This window comes from Tiliqua scincoides, chromosome 2 (genome assembly GCF_035046505.1).
Source record: "Tiliqua scincoides isolate rTilSci1 chromosome 2, rTilSci1.hap2, whole genome shotgun sequence".
NCBI classification, from domain to species: domain Eukaryota; kingdom Metazoa; phylum Chordata; class Lepidosauria; order Squamata; family Scincidae; genus Tiliqua; species Tiliqua scincoides.
This window is the reverse complement of record NC_089822.1, coordinates 195,534,187-195,555,824: the sequence shown is the minus strand read 5'-3', so window position 1 is coordinate 195,555,824 and position 21,638 is coordinate 195,534,187. Positions and strand designations below refer to the sequence as shown.

The following is a 21,638-nucleotide window of genomic DNA, read 5'->3' as shown; positions in this document are numbered from 1 at the left end:
CAGTATATATAGGATTCCCAGGTGGATGCCCATCCAGACAATGACCAGACAGCTTCGCTTTACCAGGGTGTCTGTAGTATATGTCATCAAATCATACCCTGGGGTTCAGTGCCAGTTCTGGAGGCTGCCATGATGTTATAGACCAGGGGTGCCCAAACCCCAGCCCTGGGGCCACTTGCAGCCCTCAAGGACTCCCAATCCGGCCTGCTGGAAGCCCCCAGTCTCTAATGAGCTCTGGCCCTCCAGAGACTTGCTGGAGCCTGCGCTGGCACAACACAACTGCTCTCAGCATGACGGCCAAATGTTCGACCTCTCGTGTGAGCCGTGGGACAAGGACTCCCTCCACTGTTTGCTGTTTCATGTTTGTGATGCAGCAGTGGCAGCAAAGGAAAGGCCTTGCTTTGTGGAAGGCCTTTTATAGGCCATGAGCTATTGCAAGACCTTCATTCATTCATATAAGTTCCATCTCTAATGTATTCATTTATGTAAATTTATTCAAATTTGAAATGTAAATTAACTATTTTTTTCCTGCCCCCCCCCCCAACACAGCGTTAGAAAGATGATGTGGCCCTCCTGCCAAAAAGTTTGGACACCCCTGTTATAGACTGTGCCACATCTATGCAAAAAAAACCCCAAAAACCTCTTATGGTGGCATGCTATTATGATCTACAAAGCCAGGGAAGACTTTTCAGAAATTATGCGTATGCAGAGATCATGCATATGCTTCATTGACATAGTACAAAGGCCTTCTGGAGCAGAACCCAAGAGATTAGGAAATTCCACTATGGCTAGATTAGTTGTCATGTAGGTTGAACCACAAACCTACTACTAAATACCAGCTATAGCCTTGTCATACTATCATTCATTCATTTTTTTTGGTACACCCTCACTGAAGATATTATGTATATTGGTCACAATACTATTCTTCTACAGTATGATCAGTCACAAGATCTCTAAGGCACTTTCCTTATTGCCATGTCTTAATAGAAATATGCCTTTGAAACATGAAAAATCCTTTGTGGGTAAGCATCTGGAATGATAAATGTGGATCAGATCCACTTCTGAGAGAGCAAGTTGCCCAAGTCAGCAATCTCCAGTTTAATTCTTTATAACTCTCACAGGTGAGTCAGCACAAGAACAGTTAACAGCATGTCGGTCAAGCTGCCCCTGGCATACGGCCAGTCCCCTGAGACCATATTTTGGGATAAAGATGAAGATTGAAATGAGCAAGCAAATTACTCCCTTGTCACTTCAGTAGAACAGCAAGGGATGAAACTCCGTGTTCATAATTATGAGGGGAATTCCCTACTATTGTAATGGTTTCCGAAGAGCAGATGGTAAATAGCAGCTATATCAGCCCTATCCAAAATGGCTCCTGTGACTCTTACAGGCAGCCATTGCTAGACAAGGTAATGCATCTCTCTGTGTATGCTGTATAAATGATTTCAGAGTATAGCTATTTCTCACAGAAACAACAGACACTGAATTTATCTGATAAATCCAAGGGTGATGTAAGTACCTTTTATAGGCTCTCTTCTCTCACTGTATAAGCTTTGACAGTCAGAAATTGCTAGTATCCTTTCGTGAGACATCAGTTACATTTTCAAGGCTGTATCTGCAGAGTTTCTTAGATATTTCTTCTGTGGGCCAGAGCAGGAAGTCTTCTTTTGCTTCATTTCTCCCACAACTCCTTAATCCTTGTCTTGTTTTTGAGTCATTCTGTTGCCTCAGTTTTGGACCAGCTGTGCCAGAAACCGCACAGAAGAACATGACAGAATTGGAATTAACTGCTTAGCTGAAAGGTTCACATGGGCTTGCTCCTGGTGGTCTTCAAAGTTTTCTGATATCAGATAGGATCCTAACTCAACGCTCAGTGAGTGGAAGTTCCTAACACAAACTGAACTCTACCCTCTTTAGTGTTGGTTCCTTTGCTTGGAAGACCCAGCAAACTATTGGCTATTTCCCCTATGGGCAACTCATCCTGACTCCAAGCTAACAATTGCCAATAATTTTTGCATCTTATCAACACCAACTCCTTTAAAGGGGGGGGGGGTGTTTGAAGATCTGGGTTGCACCACCCTCACAATGCTGACAGGACTTTAAGATAGACTGTACAATCCATGGACAAAGCGTTCCCAGCCAGCACCCCGAAGCTGAGCAGCCTCCAATTCAGGGATGGCTAACCTTTCAATTTTAAGGCTCTTGGACTTTTAACGATTATGTTGAAGAGGACATTTCAGCAGGTGCAGCTCATCATCTCACAGATGTTGAGCTGCACCTGTTGAAATTCCCTCCTCACAATCATTGAAGGCCAAGAAACCTAAACTTGAAAGGTTGGCCACTTCTACTCTAGGAACAGATTTCAGCTCCCGCCTTGACCGCTCCACTTCTCAGGATACACACCAATTCCTAATCCTAATGCACAACCTACACGTTCCTGCCAGTTGTGGCTACTTAGCTAACTACAAACAACCCACTTGGTCAATGCAGAGATGAAAAAAACTTCCCAGTCAGGGCCAATTAGACAACGGAGCAGAAAAAGGTCCTATTTGTCCCCTAAAAAGATGTCCAGCTAATGGTGGATACATGAGCCAATGCCTCGCTCTGGTCAAATAAGAGGAAAGAGCCTGGAGCAGCCATTACTTCAGCTCAAGTCCCACCTTCATTACCATGGTAGCTCCAATGGGCTGACTTCTCTCAGTTTACTTGAGATGTGAGTGGATGGGGCACAACACTAACCATGTCAATGCCTTGTGTTGGCACCATTTTGGCTACAGTGCTATTGGCAGAGGGTGGGGACTTTAAAACTGATGGTTGAGATATGGCTTTTGCTGAAAAGCAGGATGTCAATACAGTATTCTTAATGATAAAAAGGACAATTTATTAGCAACACACAGAATTATTTGTTGTGTTCCCCACCCATTTCCTTCCTGCTATCATATTCCATGTGGAAAGAGCCTTTGATTTTGGTGTGGGGGTTTCCCATCATAATGACAGCCTTTTGTCATTTTGCAGGGAAGTGATTTATGAGCCATCATTCTGCTTAAGCCTTGGCATACATGCCCCCAGGGTGTGTGTACACATGTTCTGTTCTGTTAGATCTCGCAAGCATCAACCAGGTGCGGAGGGAGTGCTTTGTCTGAATACCAACGCGCTGCCAACCTCTACGCTGGCTCTTCGAGCAAATGGTTTCCATTCCAGTCAGTCTCCCTGAGCAAAAACAAAGTGCCGAATCATGGCACTAAGTGTGCACCACCTGGTCATGAATGAGTCATTAGCAGAGATAGTGGCCTCACAATCCATTTGCGATATGAGGATCTCACAGCCGCTTCTCATTTTTGTAATCAGACGAAAATAAACTCTCTCAAAACAAAATGCCTGATGGATGAGTGACAGGTTTAGTCACTACATGCCAGAGAAGGGACTCTTGTCAAGTATTCATTTGATATAACTAATTTGATAAAATAAGTTTAAAACAAGAGACAGAGGCAATAGACATATGTGTCAGTGACAGACTCTATTCTGGGGGGGGGGGAGAGAATTATTCTGGTAACAGGTTTGTCACCAGATTGCAGACCTATTTTTAGTTATGTTTTACTGATTTTAAATTGTATTGTTGTCTGATTAATGCATATGCTTTTAAATATTGGTTTTGGGTTTTATTATTATTATTATTATGTAGGAACGGGAAGGTGAGCCAAATTAACCCTTGGTGGCTTCATTTGTACCAGCTGAAGTTTCTGGGCACTTTTCAACAGGTTACCCCATGCAGAGAGTGTTACAGGAGTCTGATCGTATCATACCATCATTTCACATCATTTCATTCTAAACCAATGGCTTGCACAAGGTTCTCACAGTACATTAGGCTGGTAAGGAGCACGTTATTGCAACTGAACACACAGAGGTGCCTTATTTTCGCATTTAAAAGATCACTTGGGTATATAGTTCCATAGAAGATCATCATCTCTTTCGATGTCCCTTGGCTTTTGCACATTACTCTGCTTTCTTTGTTATGAAGTGCTAATAAATAGAATGCCTTTTGTTAAATTAAACACAAGTGATCAAGCTACCTCCTTCGTTTAAGTTCCTACACGTACCTACTCACAACTGCTAATAATACATGCTGCCAGAAGCAAACAGTGGGAATGGTTGGAACGTAGAACAGAGGCTTCTCAAGAGTCATGCATCATATCCTAACAAGGCCGTCGCATCAGTAATGGAGCACTGCAATTGGCGCAAAACCCCTGAACAGATCTTGATTCTTTTCCTGCTCGTCTAGTTCTGAGAAATTTTAATATTTTGTGGCTCAGCAATGAAATGTTTACAGCATTTGCAAATCTTTTTGGCTACCTTTATTATCTGGTTTCCCTGCATTAATCATGTGCAACCAATATGACCTAGCTAGGGGCTATGTCCCTAATTAAACAATAAAAACCCTTCCAAAATCCTATCTACCATCTTTTTCATGTGCACATTCATAGTGTGGAAAAAGCGGAAGCAATTTCTGCAGGCAGGTGTTCTGATCCAAAGCTCTGGGCATACGTTTGGGCATACCTACAGCTTTTGCACCTTTGCTGTTCTCCATATGCATAATGGATTAGTAGATTGTTTCTTGCACGTGTGACACAGTCCTCTTCATTGGAATGCAACCCTTCTGATAGGTGAACTCAAAGCATGCAAAGAAGCCAGGAATAGTGCAAATGATTATCCTGCCCGTCACCTGTGCTGTGCTCCAAAAGAAAAATAAGAGCCACTTACATATTACCTTCCTCCGCAATGTGGTTCTTTTTTCCAAACCAGGAAATGTGGGACTTCCTGGTATATTTAAAGGGACAAGCCTTCCCATGCATGCTGACAACCTTCAGGATGCCCATTATAGCATGTAAATCCAGGGATGGGAAGAAGGCAGTAGAGGGCAGGGAGGTCTGACCTGCCTGCATGGATCAATGAGGACTTACACGAGCTATACCACTGGCACTGGTTCAAGTTGACCCATTGCAGTTGCTGGGCCTTACCCCAGGGCAAGAGGACAAATGACCCCTTACCCTGAGAAGATCTCCAAAAATCCCCTGCAGGATAATGTGCAGCCTGCACCATTGCGTCACTACACAGGGATTTGTGTTGGCTTGGGCTATAAGTGAACTTCTTTGTTGAAAAGCAGTATAGAAATATTCTAAATAATTGTTGCCAAAATATCCCCTACCACTAAAGTATGTTGCAGAAATGGTCATGTTTCCTGGACAAGCATGCAGTGTTGGCTTAAGGAGCCCAAATGGAGCTTGCACTGCCTGCGATGGCTGTAAGGAAAGGCTCTACGTGAAGTTTAAAACTGTGCTTTTTGTAAAACAAATAAAGGCCAATATGATATACGGTTCATTTAGATCTAATTAGCGAGAAAGCTGTTGCAGCTATGACCGAAGGGGCAGGCGGTGACCTACACATCTATGCTGCTGACCTGCTAGGCTGAGTCTTGCCATCTGAAATGGAATTCTTTGTCATCTTTTGGAGATCCCTGCTTGTGGTTTCAAATCTATTGCCGCTTCTGGTAGTTCATTAAATACATTAATCACTTCCTGTACATAGAACTATCTCCCTGTGGACCAGGCCTGTTTCTCATTTTCAGCTTATCCTAGCAGCCCTGTGTAGTACAATAATATAAGAGTGGGTCTCATTGGTGCTCTGCTGATGCATCCCCTGGTCTTTTGCTTGCTTTCCTCAGCTGCTGTTGTCAGATAGTTTTACGCATCTTCTCCCCACTACTGTCCACAGCTACCCTTCTTGAGATAGCTATTCTTGATCAGTGCACCTTATATTCAGTGACAAAGTCCTCTTTCAGGTTTCATAACTATCAGAAAGCTTTTGAGGGGGGAAAAAGAAGTTCTTCTTCTTAGTGACTCACCCCCCACATTGTTTTATTGTCAATATTGGTGTCATATTGTCAGCCCCATCAGGGCACTGTATTGGGAAGGGGAAGAAGGCCCAGAAAGGAAGAGCTTGTTGAGTTTATTTCCATGCTCATCAGCTTTTTCTTCATACAAAGTGTTTATGAGCAAAGCCTGCACACCCTGAGTATGATTCAGACTCATTAGTTCAAAGAGCTCACATTGCCTATTCAGCCACAATGCTGAATACGCCCTCATATCCACACAGCTATAATGCTTTCACCTACACAGCCAAGAACCCAAGCCTATCACCCCCCCCCACGCTTATGTTGTTGTGCCAAAAACAAATGTGCAATACATAGCGGGGGGGGGGGGGGAGAGGTGGATCAGGAGGATTCAGGCAGGAAAAGAGATTTAAATTCCATTCCCCCTCCATAAGCCTCCAGTTCTTCAATGGGTCAGACTTGCACCAGCTTGGTACCTGGCACAAGTCCAAAGAGCAAAAGTGGGCCGGGAGGCAGCTGATGGAGGAGATAGGATCTGCGCATGCCTTCATTGCTGGATCCACACCCTCCCACACCCTCTTCTTCTCCCTCCCCATCCCCACAACTACCTTTCCTGCTCTGACAACTGCATTGCCACCTCTTGAGGTAGCGCTCCTAAAATGACTGCTGATGGAGTGCTTTGGGTGCTGTTAGTAGCCATTTTGCAGCAGGGGAACTCTGTTTCACTGTTGCAAAAGTGCTCCAGCTGGCAGCCCAATCCTACATAGGGCTGCTGCTCATGCCCTATATTATATCAGGATGGAAGACAGATCTGGTCCATTTTAGTTTAGCTGTCCTAGGACCCTACAGATATGCATGAAAGCTTTTAACATGTACAGCTATGACCAAGTCACTCTGAATAGTTGCCCCTAGTTTGGCCTGGTATAATGTGCCGTTTCTTGGGCTCCATCTGAAACTGGTTCAATGTAATGCATAAGAATATGAACTGTGAACTTAAGAGTCATTCGAATCTCACCTTGACATTAAACTAATTGGCTGACCTCAGCCAAGGCAGGATTCTCTCGGCTTCAGCATCTCATCAGCAATATGGGGATAATAATATTGGCTTACTTGTTATTAACTACAAATATTGTACACATGTATCTCGAGTACTTATTCTACATTAAACAATTGTATCTTGCATTGATAGTGTCAACTTATTTTCATTCTGACAATGGAGAATTGTGTCTTGAGAAAATCTACTAAGGTACCATCAATTGGCATCAATGTACTAAGGTACTAAGTGGCATCAGCGTACTAAGGTACGTGTCAATTGTGTACTTCCAAGTAATGCAAGTCTTAATTTTTGCAAACAAGATCTATTAGGAAAGATGATCCTAAGCTATATTACACTGTTCTGTTTATTTAGCTGTGAGGAAAAAAAAATATATGCTCACCCTTTAATTACGATACAGTACCAAAATACACACAGAGAGACACATAAACAATTCTAAAAAGGAAGGAGCAATCAATGAAAATAAAATACTCAGAAATAAAATTATAAGTGATATATTGTCTGTGCAGTGTGGGTGTAATATGTCCATAAAATACAAGACATGAAACACATAGCGAACACTACCGATATCTACATAAAAATTGAAGTATTCATATCAAAGAGTTAACAATCTGCTAGAAGACTTATTTCTCCCCCCCCCCCCCCCGACACAATATAAAGTTCAGCTTGCAGTTAGGGAGAGGATCAGGGAGCAGTAGGGTGGGGAGTGGGCCAGACAGGGATTGGTTTGAGGTTGGATCTCGGCAGCAGTCACATATGCTGCAATCCTATCCCCGTTTGCCTGGTCTAAACCCCCCCCCCCCGGAGGCTCTTCAGACTTAAGCCAGCTATGAAGGAGACCCACTGGCAACCCGGGCAGCTTCGGTGGAGATAAGAAAAACTGGAATTGTCTCAAATGTTTCCCTTTGACACAAGTCAATAGCAGCGTTCCTTCCAGCCCCACAACCAAACAAAAGCTACCTTTGCAAATGGATTATTTCTCCCACTGTTCTGTTTACAGTCCAATTCTTACCATGAGAACTTATGCTTAGGACTGCAGCCTTACGGTCCAATCCTAATCAACTCTCCAGTGCTGATGCAGCCATGCCAACAGGGTAAGCACAGCATCCTGCAGTGGAGGGGGGCAATCACGCAGGCGTCCTCAGGAGAAGGGAACATCTTCCCTTTCTCCATGATTGCTATTGCTGCTACATCATCACTGGAACGTTGGTTCAGATTGGGCTGTTAATCTCAGTCGTTCCCGTGTCACATTGCTTTGGCTGCATCCTCTATCGTCAACTGCCCCACTGCCTGTGAGGAGTAGACGGGTTTTCCAATGGAAAGTAAGGCTGGGTTGTGGAAAGCCTGCAGTTATCTCCTTAGAAGAAGCTACCCAGAGCCAGAGTCTCATTCAATTTGTGTTAGGCCAAATGGTTGATTGTAAATGTCTTGTATGTGTTGCCATCTCTAGATAACACAGCAAAACAGAAGGCTGAAGTTTTGAAGGATAAATGCTTCCGCCAACAAGTGTGAACCAAGCAAAAGAGAGAAGCCTCACTGTTAGATCTGAATACAAAATGTATTGGTGTAGATAGAAGAGATTCAGAATAGTACAAGAGGTGCAATCTGACCCAGAAATTTTTTATGTCTGCCCAACTTAAATGGACTCAGTGGGGTGGCAGCATAAATGAGCCAATACCATAATTTATCATCAGTGCTTTGATTACCAGTTACGTCAGGCAGTAATTCAGCCAATGAGTCATCCTGTATCTGGCATCGTGGCTGTAGCTATTCAGTCCCCAGTGTTTTATACTTATGATTGGGATTTTGTCATCTCAGGAAAATCAAAGCTGGGGGGGAGCTTCCCTCTACAGGAGTCAGTAGCAACTGCAATACACTATATATCTCTATACATATATATTGATGCCCCAATCTTAACAGATCCTTCTACTGCTGAACTAGCATTCCTGCAGCACAAGGCCCTGTATGGTGGCGTAAAAGCCAGGCCACCATTGTGCACTTCCTGGGTGCTGCTGCAAATGGGCAATGGCACCCAGGACAGGGGAAGGTTCGAGGCAAGGAGGGTTGAGTACAGGGGGCAGGGAAGGAGCGGGAGGGGGTTCATCTCCTTGAACTGATGCCAGCAAAATGGCTGGGGCATGTCAAAGAAGAACCACAGGCAATCAGGCAGCCTTGGGGTAAGTAAAAACATATTTACTTAAGTAAAAGTAAATTTTTTTTTTTATGATGTGTTAATATGTTTTTTATTTGTTTTTAAATTATGTTTTTAATCTGTTGTAAGCCGCCTTGAGTCCCTTCGGGGAGAAAGGCGGGGTAAAAATTAAGTTATTATTATTATTATTATTATTATTATTATTAAAATACTTTTTCTTACCTCATGCTGGTTGCTTGATCTCCCTTCACCACCATTAGATGCAGCACACACTCCATTAGTGTGGCTGCATTGACCCCAATGGAGGGGAGAGGATTTGGCAGTAACAGTGCATGTCTACTCAGAAGTAAGTCCCATTGCATTTAATGCAACTTACTCCCAGGTAAGTGTGTATATGATGCAAGACCATGCACGTTTACATGGGAGTAAACCTCACTGAGCACGGTGCAGCTTACTTGGGAAACAAAAAAAAATCAACAGAACTGCCTAAAATATTCCTTTTTTGAAGTAATTTTGAAAAATGTGTTCATGTGCATGGAGTTTACACAAGCCATAGGATGCTTTTTTCCCCCTCCAGATACTTTAGATTATTGTACTGATAGCCAAATTCCACCTGATTATTAAATACTGACTAATATTAAATATTGACTGAACTTGTGTTCAATAGGTATTGCTTTGATTACAGGAATGTGCCGTCTAGTAATCTATAACGACAATTCTGCACAAACCGTTCAAATTCAGGACGATTCAATGGCCTAGATGCGCACAGGATTGCAACGCATGAAAACATGCACTTCACTTGCTTTTATGGCACTCCTGGGATAAACAAACATAACACACAAAATTTACATAGCATCATACAACTGAGCTTGAGGAAGTTTAATTACAAAACTGCATTTTAATTGATTACCAGTGTAATAAATTACAGCAGTGCCTTTCTGAGAAATAGCGACCTTTTTTTTTTTTAATTCTACCTAGCATAATGGTTTAATTGCAATAAATTTCAACCTGCAGTTGGGGACTTTAATGTGTGTGCCTATTACTTCTTGCATCTATAAGAGCTGCAACAGAAGGTGTTATGCAAGGAAAGAAATGACAGTATTAAAGCACCAAAGTAATTGTTAGACATTTTAATCATAATTAGTAATTACTGATTGTTTTGAAATGTTGGTTCCATGGCATTCAGTTGGGCTTACTCCCAGGAAAGTTGTGTATAGGACTGCAGTTTTATTTCATGAAGATGAATTATCAGTCCCCTTCCTGGCCATAGATAATTAGTTTTGTGAAGCAAGGTGCTTAAAGCCTTTGTCTAAATTTCTTTTGCAAGTAAACTCTAGGGTGTATTCATTTTTTTTTAAACTCTTTTATGTACCAGTACTGTTGCCTGAAGTTATAGGACACAAGTAGATTATATGCTTATACAAATACTTCTAAATCAGTGGTTCCCAAACTTTTTAGTACAGGGACCAACTTTTCAAAACAACACTCTGTTGGGACCCACCTAACTTTATGAGACTAGAAAAATAAAGTTTCACTTTTATCAGTCACTCAAGTCTCTGTTTTTATCCTTTTTACTATGGTGGTGGGGACCATCTCCTGGAGCGTTTGTTGAGCTCCATGTTCATCAGATTGGAAACATTCTGGTGGCCTTGTATTCAGCTCCCCGTGCCTCAGGAGGGTGGGGGGTGTTCCCTCATATCCCTGTGGATATGGGGGCATGCCTGTATTTCTGGAGCCCTCGAGATATGTCAGACAGCATAGAGAGGCAAGATGCAAGAAAAATGAAGGCTTGCCACTGACATAATCCTGGCCTTGGCTTCCATTGCAGGGCCACTTAAGCAACCATCAGCCTCCAGTTCTGGTAATATTATATCTACATCAGGCAATCTAGCCTGAGGGAATCAGATGGATGGGGCTCCAGTTGGTCACTAAAAGAGAACACCTATTATAACGAAGTAAGGAAAGATTGAGACCATGATAAAAATAATACCTCCAGAGCAATCTTCCCTGTGGTTTTCAATGCACTGATCCAATTCCAAGGGGCAAATGCCTGAATCAGGCTTCAACAGTTGCATAACAAAAAGAGAGGGAATGAACAAATATATGGTAAAAATGCTCAAGTATAATAAAATAATAGCAAAACATCTATATGGTACTGATTCAGGAAAGGATTGTTTGAAAAGACAGGCTCCCCAAAAAAGCTCTCCTCTACCTTGACCCGTTCGATCATGAAAACAGCAGTGGAGAATGCAAAATAAACATGGCATCTTCTGTAAAATCCCCCAGGGCATATCTTGACCAAAGCTCCAGGAATATGGAGATGTTTGCCACTACTTATATGAAGCTCTATTCCTTCAATACAATTCTGTCATGACTCTCCCATCTCAACATAGGAAATTCCATAAATGCCAATTATGACACAAGACGTCCTGCCAACCATGAAGTGACTGCAGAATAATCAGCCTCTCAGCATGGACAGTCACTTCTAGTAAGTTTAATTTTAATTAAATTTCTTTTTAAAATTCCAGTACAGCAAAAACATTTCCACGACAAATTAGTCAGGTTGGAGAGGCAGCTTTTAGGAGTACGAATGAGTGGCTTCAAATCCTCAAAAGCCTCAGGTGGGTTGTTGCAGTGCAATGTCTGCCATTTTGTTTTGTGGCTCAGGTCTGCCCAGCTTGAACAGTAGCCAGGGTTAGCAGTTTTGATAAGGTAAATCCCCCCAGTGACTTTGGCTTTGGAGGAAGTGCTTTGGTCACTTCCCCTAGTCTTCAACAAGCTGTCTTGATTCGCCTTGTTCTTCCTTACTGTGGGATTTCTGCTTTGTCTGGCTACCTCTTTTCCTCCCTCCATCATTTAAAGTTGAGGGCACTCCCCCCTACCCAATTGGCCACAAACTTATAGGGAAAGAAGACAAGAAATAAGGGGCCATGCATGGTAGTGTGCCACCCACTTGCACACTCTTCTCATGCACTGGCTCTGGAATGTTGGTTCCATATCAAAAGTGAGAGCTTGAGGTGGGGCCTAGTTCTTGACAAGTTGAATACCACCATTTGGTATTTGAGATGTGGCTCTCAAAGGGTCCCCAGGGCCACAGTTATCACTTCATAACATAACCATTCCAAAACAAAACCTGCTATCATAGGTTGCTATCAGATAAACACATGGAATCTAAGATTGCTGGAAATTTGTACGAACTGTTCTAGGGGATTTCGTCTTTTAGCATATACATTGTGGTGGCTTTGCTTTAAAAGGTTACAGCAAGGCTTTTCAGACTGTGGTATCACGACGCCCCAGCCTGTGGGCCCTGGCCACTTTCACCTTAAGGGGCGGGGGCAGCCTGGAGGCAGGGAGGAGGCAGCGACTTGATCCCCAGGATCACACCACTCAGGGGGGCCGCAGGGGCTTGGCTGCACATACCTAAGCCTCCTGCAGCCTCTCTGGGGTGCGGGGAGCACTGAGCGACCTTCTGCAAGGCTCCCCGCAGCTTTAAACGTGAGAGTGGAGCAATCGCACCCTGCCTCCACTAAAGTGGAAGTGGAGCACAATCACTCCACTTTCACTTCTGAAGCTGCAGGGAGTCCTGCAGAAGATCACGCAGGGCTCCCTGCACCCCCAGGAGGCTGCAAGAGGCTCAGATACATGCAGCCAAGCCCCTGCAGCCCCCCTGAGTGGCGCGATCCTGGGGACTGTGCCGCTGCCTTCCCCCTGCCCCCGCAAGAACTTAGAGCAGCTCAAACTCTCCCCGACAGTTTGAAAACCGCTGGGTTATGGGAAAGGCAAACATCTCCTATCATCCATTTAATTTGAAGCCACCCCAATTTTCTGTGAGGTGGTAGTTAATATTGTTGCATAAACAGCCAAGCATTGGATACAGCCTGCTTCTTATTACTGTGTGACACCAAAGGATGATGGCATGGCAACCGTGCACAGTCTGTGATTGCATCTGCTTCATTGCCTGTCAGTGCGGGATATCAATTCCACTGCACGTCACTCCCATTTCTATTACCTGCTATTTCATTATTTCATTGTTACCTGCTAGATGGCAGTGGATGTCTTTTTGCACTGAATACTGCCAAATCACTATTGGTGATTATGGAAATTTCTTACTAAACTCCCAACAGGTTTAAAAGTATTACACATGAGCAAAGAAAACACACTTCCAGAAGCTCCTTCCATATAAAAAGCCCTGTCCTTTTGCTATATATCACTATCACTTTTGCAGCACTGTTCCAAGAACTATAAAAATATGTTTTGCTATCATGCCGACTCTAAACTCCCACTTCCCATGATGTGTACCTTACCTTACCGTGATGTGTACCAATTACCATCCTAAAGTTGTCCACCATTTGTGTAGGGATACAGGAGGTAGTGGCAGTTGCATTGGGCTGCAAAACTCCTATGAGCATTTTAAAGCAGATAGAAGCTATCAGGGCAAATGCATGGCCTATTTGCCTAGGTCAGGGGTGCCCAAACCCTGGCCCTGGGACCACTTGCAGCCCTCAAGGCCTCTCAATGCGGCCCTCAGGGAGCCCCCAGTCTCCAAGGAGCCTCTGGCCCTCCAGACATTTGTTGGAGCCCACACTGGCCAGACACAACTGCTCTCAGCATGAGGGTGACTGTTTGACCTCTTGAGTGAGCTGTGGGATGAGGACTCCCTTCACTGCTTGTTGTTTCATGTCTGTGATGCGGTAGGGGCAGCAAAGGAAATGCCAGCCTTGCTTTGTGGAAGGCCTTTTATAGGCCTTGAGCTATTGCAAGACCTTCATTCATGCATATGAGTTCCACCTCTAGTATATTAATTTATGTAATTTTATTCAAATTTTAAATGTAAATTAATTCTCCCCCCCCCAGCCCCCGACACAGTGTCAGAGATGATGTGGCCCTCCTGCCAAAAACTTTGGACATCCCTGGTCTAGGTAATGAAATGCAGGGCCAAGGATGGGGGAATCTCTGCACTGGCAAGGCAAGACTGGAGACCAGGAGGGAGGACTGCTTAACCCTCCTTATGTTCTCCATTCCAGGAACACTTTCACACTAGAAATGATGAACTTCTAGAAGTTTCACACACTAGATGTTTCCCTGCTTGGGGGAAAAAAAAGAACACTGTATTTTTGCAGAAGAGAATTGGTGGCACCCACTTGCCAATTTTTCCCTGGAACGGCGGTCAGCCTCCATATTATTCTCTGAGGGGAAACACTTAGGGATTGGGAATACGCACGTTTCCCTGGTAATGCCAATTTAATACTGAGACCTCCTGTCATTAGTGTTGTCACAAGAACGACCTGATTTATGAGGTCCTCAAGATGAAAATGTCATTGAGAGGGCACTGGGAACTAAGGTAATTCATGTAACAAAAGCACCAAGACACATTCTGCATCTCCACAGGAACAAACACTGTTTATATGCATATAACTGAGAGCGAGGGTGGTATAGTGGTTGGACTTAGGTCACCCAGGAAGCTTCACGGCGGAACGGGGATTTGAACCTGAACCTATCTCTCAGCCTCACCTATGTCACAGGGTTGTTGCGAGGACCTAAAGGAGGGAAGGAACCATGTACACCACCCTGGGCTCCTTGGAGGAAGGGCAGTATAAACTTGTGAAAAATAAAACATAAATAAAAATAATATTATTTGTATCATCACCATGTGAAATGAAACACCAAAGCAATTGGGATTGGCATTCACTACAACAACAAGAAATGAGTGTGAGTTCCCCCCACTGTTGTCAGTCTTTGACATACAGGAAAGAAAGAGAAGAATGCTTTGGCTAGTACAACTTTTGAATTTCTAAGACACAACAAAGCACAGATTGCCTGTGAGTAAAAGGCTGCATTTGATAGCTCCACAGAACCGATGATAAAAGCCTTTAATTGAGGATAAATGGAAATAATTGCAATTGGATGATGTCGATTGACTTTCATCGCTCACCTAGGACAAAGTGCTCTACATAAAACCTAGCTATAATGTAAAGCTTGTCAAAATTGCTCTTTCATTGCAGCTGAGGGAGACGATTTGCTTCCAGTTTACCATTTGGAGCACAATTCTATGTTGATTGCTGAAGCACCATGAGGGGACAATGAATTATGAAATTACAGGGTTGGAACAGAGCTCCTGGGCACACCAAGCCAAATTCACCATTGCACCATGATACAGTCTATGACTCTGTTGACACCGCAAGTGATGACACTGTATACAAGAAGTAAATTAATCCCAGAAAGAAGTCAATTAAGCCCTGAAAGTTTTTTTTGAAAGGAACAACAGAAACACAACTGTTTCATCCTAAGCAAAAGCAGAAGCTTGTTGTCACAGACAAAATTCTGCTTATTATTTATAGCCATGTGGGAGAACTCTTTGCTCCAGCAACACTGTATCCCACTATCTAGTTTTATTGCTGCCCATTTGACTTCATTTTTCTGCACCCAGCAGGTCAAATTTGTTACCTTCCCCATCAGAGCCTGGAACTCTTATCTGTCCAAAACCCTCATTTCTCATTCCCCTTCTCACCCTGAAGCCACACTCCTCCTAATTCCTTATATTCCACACTCTACTATAGCCACAGTTGCAAGCCACTATTTGGAAAGAGTAATAGCAACAGGAATCAAAGAAATACTATTTTTTCCCCACACATTGTCCTTTATTTATTTCATTCCATAGCATACTCACAATAAAGAAGACTATATACATGACAGCGATTTGCCTCTGGTTGATCAAAGCACTGGTATTATCCACTCAGATGTCCAGGGCAAGGCAGCAAAAGAAGTTATGGGTATTCCACACCTAGACCAGTGTTTGGAGCAACAGATATGCTCTAAAGACCAAATTCCAAGGGTAGCTTCCTCTCAGTTAAAAAGTGGAGGTCCCCGTGATGTCTGACATAGGACCGAACTAAAGACTTCATTTCATAACACATGTAGCCCTTCTTTCCGAGAACAGCCATGGGTAACTGCAAAAAACCAAAATCTTTCCCATTCCCTTCCTTAATGCAAAGAAAATTGTTTCCCCTTTATTTCCTTTATGCATTTTGCCTGGATTATCTTGATGGAACACAGTAAAGTATGTTTTTGGCTTCTACACTACTAGTTCTGTACAGAACCATTTCCCATGCTGATTTCAGGATATTCCACAAAGCCTCCTATGAAAGATACTGCCAGTGCAGTTTTATTCTCGGAAACACTTTAACTGCTCTGGATAAAAGTCTTAAGAATAACTGCTAGAGCTCAGACTTTTCTTACTTTGCATTCATTAATATACCCTTAACTACAAATCCTACCTTTTATGCACTTCGTACTAATCTGAGATAACTGTTGACTATATATATTTTAATACTAAGTGGTTATCAAGATATATGTAATAATTCACTCATTCTGCTTTCTTTACTGCATTGTATGTGTCACATATTTGAGCTATGACAAATTCATGAGTTACAACCCTTCCCCCCCCGCCCCCCAAAAAAACCCTGAAAAACCTGGGAGAGGAATGAGGAGAATAGTGCACTGGACAAAACAACCATCACCAAAATCACCCAAACTTCCAAATAAACAATGAAAAAAAAATTCGCTTAGAAAATCTCATTACGTAGACCTTGATGGAGAGTTTTAATTTTAAAGCAACTGTCCCCACACAAGTTCTTCACTTCAGACGGATGATCAGATAAGATAGAGGAAAAAGAAAGAGCCAGGAGAAAGAATAGTTGGCCTTTGCTTAGCCTTACTTACAGGTATAAGTCATTTCAAAGCTGTCGCTAATGTTCACAATGTCAATCTGGGGAGCCAGCTTTGGGGGCTCTGTGAACTGAGACAAAGCAAACATAAAAGCTGCATGTTCCTGGGATTGTTGCGTAGGAAATAATCCCCCTAGAGTAGGAAAGACAAAAAAAAAGAGGGAGGGGAAAACAAACTGTGAGTTTAACTTTGAAGTATAATGGCACTCACTCTATGACCCTATTTCAGGACAACATCGCCTGCAAGGTCAGTGCCTAAAACATCTCCAAACACTTCTCTAGAAAGGTGACCACCTCCATCTGTCGTAGCAAAAAACAACAAAGAGCCTTGTGGCACCTCAAAGTCCAACCAAATGCATGATGGTGCAAGTTTGGGGTATCCCTGTGAAATCTGATAATTATGTAACATAAAATATCCCAGATCCAAAATACTTGATCACAAAAGAAGAGCAAATGGGGCTATAACTATCTGGGAGGTTTTCCTTAGGCCTCATTTTCTGCTAAGATTTGAAAGGTTAAAGTGGGTACTGTCAGGGAAACTGATTTGCATCTCTTCTACCTCAGCATCCTACCTTCTCTCCCCCCCCCCCCAATCAGTGGGAGACTAGAACCTGGTGTCCCTTCCTGTACACAAGATCTGAATCTGTCACATTTGCCTCCACTGAACAGATGTTTACAGTACTCAACAAGTTGTTGCTAAACTAGAACAGAAAGAACACAGGCAGACTCATCTTGCCAGATCCAAGCAACACCTGGCTGGGGATAAGGAGGGTAGGTGGGGGAAATGGCCAAAATTGGCCTGAAAAAGGGACCACTCTGAAACAAGTCTTCCTGTGCCCAGCAGGGCATGCCCTCGATTTGATGGGCGCCAAGCGCCAAGCTCAGGTGACAGGAAGTCTGGCTATTCTGCTTATTGAATTAAGTTGCCGGCCTTATAAATATAACACTGTGCAGTAAGACCGCCCAAATGGATTCAAGCAGGGCTTTCATTCAGCCATTTCTGCCCTGCGTTGCATATACGCAACAGGGACCAAATGCGTACACCTGTGGGCTGGGCAGAAAATTCCGCTTGGTGTGTGTGGAGGGGCTGGCTGTTGCTTGGGAGACCGATCTGTGGCCATACCTTTGAAGGCACCTCTGCGTGTGTTTCATTAGAGTTTGCCTGAAATGCAAAGGGACTGAGTGAATGAGGCCCACAGAGAGGAGTCCCTGGCTAGACACTGAATGAAGCATTATAGTGTGAGCAGGAATAGCGGCCCTTTGCTAGAGTGATTGCAGTCCACTGGCAAGGAACCCCCAGCACTGAACAAAGCAGGGCTCTTTTCTGCCTGTGCAACAGTGTGCACCATTCTTGCTGATGCTGTTGTAGGAGAGATTGTGCACCAGAACCAAACGCCCCCCCCCCCAAAAAAAATCACACTAGGCGCCTGTGGTTGCCCAGGAAGGAGAGGGGGCTGAGCAACCTGCTAGTGACCAGGATCGCCATCGGGTTCCTGCAACCTCCTGCAGTGAGGTTGCAAGCGAGGGCGTGCAAACTGCCATAAAAGCGCCGATCCCGCAAGTGGGTGAGCCCAGGAGTTGCTCTGGCTCCGCTGATGCCAGCCAGCCACGGGTATTGCAAGGAGGAAGGGGCGAGGAGGCGAAGGGAAGGGGGGAGAGATCGCGCTCGCTAGCCCAGGCTAGATGCACGATGCACGGGGGGGGGGAAGGCTGTGGGGCGGCTGGATCCCCGAGAAAGGCTCCAGGGAACGAAGGTGCCACCTCCTCCTGGCGCCGCGCTGCTTTCGTTACACAGTCACAACAAAGCCCATTAGGAAGTGGTTTCTCCGGCAGGTATCTCCACCGACAGACTCGAGAAACCGCATTCCCCCGTCACTCCACCCCCCCAAATGCAAAGTGGTGTTCACTGCTCAGCCCAATCCCCATCGAAATCAAACGCCCAGTCCCAGATCTAGGAGGAAAGAGCCATTGTGAGTTCCCCCCATGCACCCACCCACCCACTAGGAAGCACAGCCACAGCCCCGATTGCGATCCCCTCCGGGGCCCTTCTGCTCTGCTACTACGTTCCATGCACCGGACCGGACGCACATTCTTGCTCTGCAAGTGGAGGATGGCTTGCACCACACAACACACCCCAAAGACGCGCATTCCTAGGGGCGCTGCACACTCACCGATCTGGATGTTGCTGGGGAAATTGACCCCCAACACTGCCCCTAGGAAACTGGTGCAGAAGAAAGCAAAGATGTGCTGCATATTCCTTTTTGCATTGGCGAGAAAGAAGCCCAGGTCCAAGCATAGATTTGGTAGTTCCCCCTCCTGGTGTCTGCCTGCCTGCCTGGTTTGTGGTCCTCTCCTCCTTCCACTCTGCGGTGTGTCTCCGGCTCTCGGAATCCAGCGCTTAGATCGCTGCCTTAACACCAACTGACAGCAGGATTAACTGAGCTCTGAGAGAGAGAACGAGAGAAAGAAGCCCGTTCTCATCCTCAGGCCCCCCTCCCTCCCTCCCTCACTCATGCACATGCATGCTCGCTCTCTCTCTCTCTCTCGCACACACACACACACACTCCAAGCACTCTTCCGTCAGGCTCATTTCCCTCTCATTGTTGCAAAGGTAGAGTCCCCACCCCCTCTTTTCCCAGGCTCTTTCCATCCTTGGGGTCCCCTCCTTCCCTGTGTGCTCCCTCCCATACCATTAACCTGCTTTCCCCCCCTCCCCACTCCTGGAGAGAGCCCCTCCGCCAGTCCCTAAGTGACCATGAACTCCTAGGGAGCGAGCGAGTTCTCTGCTCTCCAGGTACAGACCAGGAGGTCCTGAGCTGGCTCTGGGGATCCCAGAGCTCCCGGGCATCCGCTACAGCCCAGATCGGCCGGACGAGGACGCGGGCGATGGAGACAAATGGCTCTTCAAAGAGGACGGGAGCGTCATTTCGAAATGGAACCCAGAAGGGATGCTCAAGGCTGCCATCCTATCCACACCTTCCTGGGAGTAATCCCCATTGGCTATAATGGGACTTACTTCTGAGTAAGGCTTGCATAGGCTTAGGCTGCAAGGGGCGAAAGGCTGTGAACCTATCCACATTTACCTGGGAGTAAGCCCCATTGGCTATAATGGGACTTACTTCTGAGTAGATATGCATAGACTTGGGCTACAAGGGAAGAAAGGCTGCGTTCCTATCCACATTTACCTGGGAGTAAGCCCCATTGACTATAATGGGACTTACATCTGAGTAGGCTTGCATAGGCTTGGGCTGCAAGGGAAGAAAGACTGCGGTCCTATCTGCATTTACCTGGGAGTAAGCCCCATTGGCTATAATGGGGCTTCCTTTTGAGTAGACATGGGTTCAAACACGCTCCTGGCCAGCTCAGGGTTCCTTCCTTGCCCTGTCTCTGCCCACCATTCACCTGCGCGCCCCCCTTTCGCCTTCTTCAGAGGTGTGGCTCTATGCCCCGTCTGACCGTCCTACATAGTGCCCCTAGGGGGTCGTACGAAGGCTAAGAGGATGCCTGCGTCCGCCTCCTCGCAATGAAGCGTGTGTGTGTGTGTGTGTGAGAGAGAGAGAGAGAGAGAGAGAGAGAAGGGCGGTGGGGAGGCGAAATCGCCGTTTAGCAAGGATGGTCTCAAAGGTTCCTGTTGTATCGCAGCGAACAGCTTCCCTTCCCACTCGCCCCGGACTGAGAAGCCTGCAAGGCACAGGCATGTGCCCAGGAACTGCACATCCAGGGGCAGGAGGCGCGCACTGCTCAGTGACTGTTATCCATACTCCAGTAGCAGCACACACTCTCAGCCAAGCATAGGATCTGAGCAGCCCCTATCCTATAGTTGCCTGCAAAACTCTGCAGCTGCACCAGCCTTACTACTGGTGGATCAATCAATCATGTTAATATCTAGCGGGGTATTTTATTCTCTCGCTCTCTCTCTGATCTTCTTTGTCAAACCAAAGGGGCGTCCCAAATGACAACAGAGTGAATAGATTTAAAACAGTATTGTGCATGCACATAGACACACCACCACACTCTAGCACAGCCGTTTTCCACCACTGTGCCGGGGCACATTGGTGTACCACGAGTGGTCCACAGGTGTGCCACAGGAAAAGACATAGTGGAAATGGAAAAGGTGCAAAAGAGAGCGACTAAGATGATTACAGGGCTGGGGCACCTTCCTTATGAGGAAGGTTTGGGCCTCTTCAGCCTAGAAAAGAGACGCTTGAGGGGGGACATGATTGAGACATACAAAATTATGCAGGGGATGGACAGAGTGGATAGGGAGATGCTCTTTACACTCTCACATAACACCAGAACCAGGGGACATCCACTAAAATTGAGTGTTGGGCGGGTTAGGACAGACAAAAGAAAATATTTCTTTACTCAGCATGTGGTCGGTTTGTGGAACTCCTTGCCACAGGATGTGGTGCTGGCGTCTAGCCTAGACGCCTTTAAAAGGGGATTGGACGAGTTTCTGGAGGAAAAATCCATTATGGGGTACAAGCCATGATGTGTATGCGCAACCTCCTGATTTTAGAAATGGGCTATGTCAGAATGCCAGATGCAAGGGAGGGCGCCAGAATGAGGTCTCTTGTTATCTGGTGTGCTCCCTGGGGCATTTGTTGGGCCGCTGTGAGATACAGGAAGCTGGACTAGATGGGCCTATGGCCTGATCCAGTGGGGCTGTTCTTATGTTCTTAAGGTCATTAATTAGTAGGGCCAATGGGGGCTGTGAGCTGCCTCCCCCCCTCCCGCACCACAGCATAGTGTGCCTTGTCAATGGTCAAAAACCTGATGGTGTGTGCCTTGACCATTTTAGTGCTTTGTCAATGTGCCATG

At 45.2% G+C, this 21,638-nt stretch overlaps 1 protein-coding gene across 4 annotated transcripts in view; it reads right to left on the bottom strand.

The window, feature by feature from the left end:
• Positions 1-19,070, bottom strand: part of GRIA1 (glutamate ionotropic receptor AMPA type subunit 1) — a 232,930-nt gene extending 213,860 nt beyond the window's left edge. For all 4 annotated transcript variants that reach the window (XM_066615103.1, XM_066615102.1, XM_066615104.1 and 1 more), the window contains exons 1-2: positions 18,989-19,070; positions 16,813-16,950 (exon numbers count right to left, since the gene is read on the bottom strand). In XM_066615103.1, the coding sequence (XP_066471200.1) occupies positions 16,813-16,950; positions 18,989-19,070 (220 nt within the window). The remainder of the gene's footprint in view (positions 1-16,812; positions 16,951-18,988) is intronic.
• Between the last annotated feature and the right edge of the window lie 2,568 nt (positions 19,071-21,638).